This window comes from Mustela nigripes, chromosome 2, assembly GCF_022355385.1.
Source record: "Mustela nigripes isolate SB6536 chromosome 2, MUSNIG.SB6536, whole genome shotgun sequence".
Lineage (NCBI taxonomy): Eukaryota > Metazoa > Chordata > Mammalia > Carnivora > Mustelidae > Mustela > Mustela nigripes.
This window is the reverse complement of record NC_081558.1, coordinates 3,423,329-3,431,464: the sequence shown is the minus strand read 5'-3', so window position 1 is coordinate 3,431,464 and position 8,136 is coordinate 3,423,329. Positions and strand designations below refer to the sequence as shown.

Genomic DNA, 8,136 nt, shown 5'->3' with positions numbered 1-8,136 from the left:
TCATGTCGGTGAATGCAGCCGCTCCCTTCCCTGGAGCCCACCGTTAAACGGGCCTCCCTCTTGGCCTCGGAACTCTGCCCAAACCAGCATTTCACATTGTCGGGACTCACCCCGCCAACACCCTTGGTGCCTACACATCCCCCGGTTGCTGATTCAAGCCGATCTCACAATGGAGATTGGGGGCTGTCTGTTTCCTCAAATGTTAAAAGTGGGGACAGTGCCACTCCCTTGGCGAGCATTAAGGGACCCCTGGCTCCAAGCTGGAAGGTTTGGTTTGGCCCTTGGCCGGTAAAGGTCAATGCTGGACGCCTCCTGAGTGACACTTAGGGCTGCGGCATGACATCACGTCTTCAATCTGTCCTGTCCTGAGTGGGCCTGATGCTGCCCGTGGGCAGGGGACAGAGCCGCACCTGCCTGGTGGGCCCCAGAACGACTTGTGAACAGAAGACACAACCCGGTACATCTGTAAAAGGCATTTATTCTGAGAATCTAAAATCTGGACAAAGAACATTGAACTTTTTAGAAAAAGCCTACACGGGATTTTGTCATTTCTTCCTAACACATTAACAAACCTAATAACAAGTAGGAAAGAAAAACTTTTAAAACGGTATCACTCCGGTCTGTCTGCAGTTATGGGATTTAAAATATTCCTGTTCTATTGAGGTAAAAGCTGCAAACTTTGGTAAAGTTAGGAAAAAATAAAATTCAACAAATCATTCCCCAAAAAGTACAAAACCAAAAAAGAAAAAAAAAAAAAAAAAAAGAACCAAAAGCAAAAAACACAACCAAACCCTAAGTTATAGCTTTCTTGGTACATATACAATAACTACAAAAAAATTTCATTCAAAAAAGTACTTTAAAAAATCCCCCTCTTAAAATTCTCGGTTGGTGAGCTGACCAGTCAGTTGAAAGGATCCATAGAAATGAAATCACCCCCCAAACACTCACCCAGAATCAGGAAGTACTGGCTAACCCCAGTTTGCAGAATCTGGCTGGCATTTTCAACAATTCAGTGCTAAAAGAGAGCCCCACGTTTACAACAAAAGAAAGACCCCAAGGCACTTGAACATGGCTTCGAACGTGTGCTTCTGTGGTGCCGTAGGCAGGCTGGCCCTTGGCCACGCGCCCAGCCCCGGCATCAACAGCCCCGGTCCCCCAGCCCCCCAGCCCCCCACACACCCGGGCAGAGGGCTCTGCGTGCAGGGCCACAACACAGAAGCAGACTGGGAGGCATGGCTTCGGGACAGGCGTTCAAACCCGTCGGCCGGGGACCTCTCCTCTTCCCGGCGGGGGACAGCAGGGCCACTACTGGGCACCGCCGTTGCTGGATTTTGGGCGGCAAAACGCGGTCAGGGAGATGTGCTCCTTTTCAGCTGCAGGGGCCAGAGCCACACACCTTGGAAAGATTGCTCCAGGCGGCCGGGAGCCTTCTTGCTCGGCGGCGGCGGGCACTTCTGGGAGCTTGGTGCTGGGGACAGAAGCAGCCATCGCGCCAAGGCGGTTTTCTAATTCCATCTTCAGAAAAAAATTCCATTTTTTTATTTTGCTGATGAACTGCAGGCTTGGTTTTTGTTTTTGTTTTTTTTTTTTTAAACCCAAATAAAACACTGAGAAGTCCAACTTGCTTTCTCTGAGCCGCAATACAAACTCCTGAAAATTTATAGGTTCAAAAAGAAAAAACAAAACGAGACAACCAGGAAGACAAGGCTTTTTAAGGGAGTGGAGAAGAATCTACCTGTTTAAGTTAAGCCCACTAAGAACAAAATAGGGGGCGGAGACCCCTGTGACACGTTTTTTTAAAAACTGCCGGCGAGAAGTGCTCGAGGATCATCGGCCATTGCCATAGCCGGGGAAGAGCTGGTTGAGGGCGGCCTGCAGCGGCTGGTTCACCTGCATGGCGTAGCTCCGGCCAAGGTCGTAGCGGCATGCCGGGCAGCTGAACACCTGGGCCCGGAAGGATCTGTCCAGGCAGTCCTGCAGGAGAGTGCGGGGTGAGAACACAGTCCCTGTCCCACTGTCCCCCAAGCGACAACCCCCAATCCCACGTCCCCCAGGGCACTGGGCAAGTGGCGACCACTGACCCCACGTCCCCCAGGTACGGGGCGAACAACAGCCACCATCGCGGAGTCCAGAGGCCCCTCTCCCCCGACCCTGGGTCTCACTTTCTACTTCCAGGCTGGCCTCCCTAGGGCTCCTCGCAGGCCCCAAGCGCATCCTGACCTCCAGTCCTTGGCACGCGTAGCTTGTGCCACCTAACAGTTTGTCCTCTGGCTCTCCTATCACTCATGCCTCGGCTCAAGTCACCTCCTTGGAGGGCCCTTCCCAGGTGACCCTGGAGTGTCAGAAGCAGCCTTCGCCCTACTTGTCTCGAAGTGGCACCTTCCACCTTCTGGAATCATCTCGTCCTAACAACGTCCTTTTTTTCTTTTTCTTTTGAAGATTTTATTTATTTGACAGACAGAGATCACAAGCAGGCAGAGAGGCAGGCAGAGAGAGAGGAGGAGGCAGGCTCCCTGCTGAGCAGAGAGCCCCATGTGGGGCTCCATCCCAGGACCCTGAGACCATGACCTGAGCTGAAGGCAGAGGCTTTAACCCAATAAGCCACCCAGGCGCCCCCCCTAACAACGTCCTTATGTGAAACAGGCCAGACACCCCCACCACTTGCAGCGGGCTTGCCGACCCTGCCACATACTACGTGCTCAATAAACCTGTGCCAGTGACAGGACAGGATGAAAGGCCGGCAGGATCTCTGGCCCTGAGCCAGACCTCTGGGTTCACACGCCATTCTCAACCGTGGCACAGCTGGAGAAGCCAGCCAGGTGGGACTAGAGAGCGAATGGGCAGGCAAGCCCTGGACAGCCAGCTTCCTGCTCGCGAAAACAGGGAAGGCACCACCACTTGGCAAACACTAGGCAGGTAGGTGCCCACATCTCGAGGGCAGCATCGGGAAACAGGGTGAAGGTCAACTGTGCCGAAAGCCTGCCAAAGCCACAGCACACGCAACCACGGCGCACGGCCGTGGCTCCTGCTCCCGTCTGTAGAACTCAATTCCTTTCCCAACAGTCCACAACCTTGATCCCAGAGACTGAAGACCATTCTTTCCACTCAACACAACTAAGGCTTAGGGCCACGGTCACAAATCGGGCTCTGAACTGCTGACACCCCAAGTGTCCATCTCTACACCTCAATGTTATTCGCCCTTAAAAAGAAAGGGAAGGGGCGCCTGGGGGGGGCTCGGTCAGTTGAATGTCTCGACTCGGGTCCCAGCTCAGGTCTTGATCTCAGGTTTGTGAGTTCAAGCCCCATGCTGGGCATGGAGCCTACTTTAAAAAAAGAAAAAGGGGGGCGCCTGGGTGGCTCAGCTGGTTAAAGCCTCTGCCTTTGGCTCAGGTCATGATCAAGCCCCACATCGGGCTCTCTGCTCAGCAGGGAGCCTGCTTCCTCCTCTCTCTGCCTGCCTCTCTGCCTACTTGTGATCTCCTTCTGTCAAAGAAATATATAAAATCTTTAAAAGAAAAGAAAAAGGTGGGGGAATGAATCCTAACAGCTGCCACGACGACATGGACACTGGGCTCAGCAACAGGAGCCAGACCCATGACTCACCCTGCAGGACACCACTCCCAGGAGGTCCCCAGATGAGGCCCATCCACAGAGAGGAGATGGTGGGAGCTGGGGCAGGGGGTGGGGAGTCCGTGCTTTGTGGGGACAGATTCTCTGTTTGGGGAGATAGAAAGTTCTAGAAACGGGTGGTCATTGGACAGAGTCAGTGTGCTTCACACTGCTGAGCTGTACACTCAGAGACGCTTAAGATAGTAATTTTTACTTTGTGGGTATTTTACTACAATCAAGTAATTTTTTAGTAGAGTAGAAACAAAATCAAGTGCTAGGACACGTAGGCCAAAGCCGTCTTCCTGTGACCACTCAGGGGCTGAGTTTCTTGTGGTGACCAGGGACAGACACAAAGGCCATGGCACCCGTGCAAACTCTGCTGAGACGCTCAGTACCAGACTCCCCACAACCCACGCAGTTTCTGTGGCCTGACCCACCAGCTCTGCCATGGGTGCCGTCTGTCCGCACCCAGCCCAGACTACTGTGGCATGGAGGCTGGCCGGGAAGGGGTTGCCTCATTTCTCTTCACGAGGCACGGGGGCTCCTGGGTGGCTTTCCAAGGCCACAAAACCCCTGCTCGGGGCACGCGGAGCTTCTGTCCTGGGCCACACAGCGGGGCTGCAGGGCCCGAGGACAGAGAAGGGAAGGGCCTGACCTGCCGCACTGGGGGATGGTCACAGAGCCCTGGCCCTGGTGAGGCAGCGGACACAGGAGCCTAGACCAGGATAACCCCAAGGCGAGAAAGGGGGCTGGCAGCTCAGCGAGGCGAGGACAGTCCATTACGCCCCAACTATCTGCCTGCACTGCCCACAAGTTCCTCCAGACCGAGTCTGACTAGAAAACACTACCAAAAAGCCATTTTCCCCACTCACCAGCACACCCAGCTGTGCAACTCTGCCTCCCGATGATGCAGGGGGCGGGGTCGAACCACTGCTCCTCAGGACACCCCCGCAGAGCGCAACCCACCCCAGCATCAGCACGGCTGCAGAGGAGACCTCGACCTCCAACCCCCCACCCCCCTTCTCTCTTCCAGTCCAGCCCTCTTGACTGACAACCCTCCAGGCCCTACTTCCCAGCCCTCGTCCCCTACAGGCCCCCACTGCTCCAATATGCATGCCTGTCCAGGCTTCTGTGCATGCCATTCTGTCCCCCACCTCGAGATTCCACCTCCTCTGGGAAGCCCTCCCTCCCACTCCTCTAAGAGCCAAACATCTCAGACCTCTCCAGCCCAGGCCACGGCATGCTTAGTCAATGTTTGTCACACCCAGACCTCAAGCTAGGACTGCCACCCACCCTCTCCCGTCCTGGACCCCCAGCCATCTAGGAGGCCGGGGGAGAACGTTCTGGAGACAGGAGAACCAGAGAACACTCCTAAGGCAGGTAGTCTATGACCTGCTGGAGAGACAGGCAGAGGACCAACGTGGCTTAAGGTCCCAGGGAGGTGGGCAGGAGGAGGACAGTGTTGTCTGAACACCACCCCCCGCTCCGGCCCGAGGCCGCCCCCACACCTTGCACACGTTGTGCTGACACACGGTCGTGATGGGCCGGAACACGAGCTCCTGGCAGCAGATGCACTGGAACGCCTCCTCCACTTTACTCAGGAACTTCTGGAACTGGAGGAGAGCGTGTGAGAGCGGACTGGACCCCCCTGTGACAGTGTCAGACCTGGTGCCCCTCAACCCTCCAGGGGCCAGAAGCAGCTCTTGCCCATGTGAGGACAAGAAACACAGCCCAGAGGAGCGAAGGCCAAGGCCCGAGACAAGGTGACCAGGACCGAGAGCCCGGAGAGGACGCCAGAGGTAACAGACCAACTCCAAGGTGGGAAGGGTCTGTCCGGAGGGAGGCACAGAGAGCCCATTCCCCCCAGGTATGGGCTGTGGCCGGAGGACACCAAGCTGGCAGCCACCCATCTAGGTCACGCATCCTGCTCAAGGCAGAGGAGGATCCAGAAGAGACAGGCCTGGTTCAGCAGCTCAGAATGCTGAACACAGACAGACCTCCTGACCCAACGGTCCCATGCAGGGGACTGTGCTTGAGGCGGGGAAGCTGCGATGTTCACCGCCCCCCACTGTGGCTCAGCACCGCGGTCCCAGCAGGGGTGCATGCCAGCCTGTGGCCACCAGTGCCCACCCACAGGTGAATGCACACACCCAACATGGTCCGCCCCCATGCCAGGTTACTCGGCCTTAAGAAGGCAGGGACCCTGACCCCTGCACGAGGGGAGCGGGCCCCGAGGACAATGAGCTCAGGGAGAGTGGCCAGACCCAGAAGGACCCGTCCTGCAGGACCTCACTCCCAGGAGGGCCCCGAGGAGTCCCGTCCACACAGACGGAGAGGAGAGGGTGAGAGCCAGGGGTGGCACAGGGAGTGGAGAGTCCGTGCTTCACGAGCACAGAGTCTCTGTGTGGGGAGATGGAAAGTTCTGGAGACGGAGGGTATGGGGTGGTCACAGGACAGGGTGAGTGTGCTTCCCGCCACTGAGCTGTGCGCTTAGACACGTGGCAATGGGGAATGCTTTCTATTTCACCCGTAAACAATGACGAGGGGAGAGGACGTCCAGGCCAGGTAGGGGTGGGGGTGGCAGGCACTCACCGTCCCGTCTTTGAGCGACTTCAGGATCTCACTCCACAGCTTAGTGTTGCTCTGGTCCTCCTTGATGAGGCTGCTCTGCTGGGCCGTGAGGCTGTAGGGCTCTACCTTACTCTTCTTAGGGGTCCCTCCCGGGGACCCAGCGCCAGCCCTGCCACCTGCAGGGACAGAACAGAGCGGGTGAGAGCGGGCAGGTGGGCAGCCGGGCCCGCACGCAGGGAGGCTGCCCGCAGAGACCCCCACCTCCGGACTTGGTCTTGCGCTTGCCCTTCCTGGGGGACGTGAAGGTCCCCTCCTCCTCCATCTCCTCCTCGTCCTCCTGGGCCTCTCTCTTGCTGTTCTCTTTCTCCTTCTCCTTCCTGGCCCGGGCCTCCAGGTAGCCTTCCGGGTACTACAAGAGGAGGGAGTTGGCCGTGAGGACCACTGGGCGGGGGGCATTCCCCCTTCCTGCCCCCTCCCTCGTGGACAGTCCCCCCCCCCTGCCCAGCCCACACTGGCGCCTCCGAGACTTGGACTCCTCCTCCCGACTCCGCCTCTAGGGAGCTCTGGGAAGTGAGCCTCCCATCACCCAACGTACCAAGGACAAGAGGGCTAGGGCGCCCCGTGCACCTGATGGGGCAGAGGCGAAGCGGTGAACAGGGCAGGAACAGAACATGCTCGCCGTCAGATCTGGCGACTAAGAGCGTCTAATCGTTCTCCTCACTGATTCGTTTAGAGGTAGGCAAGCTCTCCCACGAGGGGCCAGGCGTCAGCCCTCCCAGCCTCAGAGCTCCGAGGCAGCCCAGAAGCCGGCAGGGCTCAAAAGGGAATGGACCAGTGTGGCTGGGCCTCCAGCGAACGGATTTACAAAGACATGGCCCCAAGGCCTTGGCTTCCCAACCCAATTTTGAGGAGTCTGGGGCCCCCCCAGGGTCTAACAGGCATTACTTGAGGAAAACCCCGACTCTGAGGCACCTCCAATCACGGGAGATATCTCCAGCATGTCATCTAGAAACTGTCCAGCGTCTCCGGCAACACAAGTGTGACATCACTGACACCCCCACCAGAGGCTGGCAGCTCCCATCCCGCGGCTATTTTTCTCCCCTGTTCCTTAGCTTCTGAAATTCTCCATGGTGCAAACATCAAGTGCAAGAGACAACTTCGTGACCCCGGGGGGAGGCGCTATCTGATTCTCAGTAGCAATTAAGATTCCTTAAATAGTCCCACACTGAGTTACCAGCTGTGAAGAGACTCGCCATAATGAACAGAAACACCATAATTATGGGGCAGAAAGGGCGCGCCGCACACCGGCTGAACCCTGGGAGCTCTAGCTGCTGCACGGAGGGGAGCGAGGGCTCCGGGGGAGCGTTCCTCCCCACATCCCGCCGGTTTTTTGGGTTTGCCCCTGTGCACCTGGAGGTGGCATGAAGCCTAGCAAAAAGGAAGAACCCAGAGGCCACGTGGATGTCGCACAAACTCCTCCCAGAACACAGCTCTAACAAGGAGGCCTGGCTCTCCACCCTCAAATTATGAATGTGAAGACACCACCACCAGCTGCCCACCACCTAGGTCTACTGGGTGGGGGCAAGGGGGGGGACCAGCTCGGTGCCTGGGAATTCATTTAAGATCACAGGAAACCCACGAGTTTCGGGTCAAGAAGGCAAGCTCCCACGGTCCCCAGTGACTGGCCAGGAAAACCGGGCTGTGAGCAGGACAGCGTGGGGCCTGGGCTGTGGGGCAGGAGGCTCCGGATGGGCTGGGCCTGGGCGCACCTGCATGGTCAGCCCCAGCTTCTTGATCCGGTCCTTCCCTTCCTTCGTCCAGGGGCCAGGTTCAGTGTCATCCCTCCGCAGGAGATAGCGCCACACCAGGAAGCCTGACTTGCCCTTCTCTGGCCAGTACCGCACCACCTGTGGGGAAGCCCAGGGGAGGTCGGCGGGGGCGGGGCCGGCAGGGGCG

General features: G+C 57.5%; 1 protein-coding gene across 2 annotated transcripts in view; it reads right to left on the bottom strand.

Moving 5' to 3' along the window:
• Positions 1–458: 458 nt before the first annotated feature.
• The window catches only part of UHRF1 (ubiquitin like with PHD and ring finger domains 1), a 28,920-nt gene continuing 21,242 nt past the window's right edge, over positions 459–8,136 (bottom strand). For both annotated transcript variants that reach the window (XM_059388720.1, XM_059388721.1), the window contains exons 13-17: positions 7,950–8,087; positions 6,442–6,589; positions 6,202–6,356; positions 5,118–5,222; positions 459–1,974 (exon numbers count right to left, since the gene is read on the bottom strand). In XM_059388720.1, coding sequence (XP_059244703.1) covers positions 1,828–1,974; positions 5,118–5,222; positions 6,202–6,356; positions 6,442–6,589; positions 7,950–8,087 — 693 coding nt within the window. In that variant the 3' untranslated portion in view covers positions 459–1,827. The remainder of the gene's footprint in view (positions 1,975–5,117; positions 5,223–6,201; positions 6,357–6,441; positions 6,590–7,949; positions 8,088–8,136) is intronic.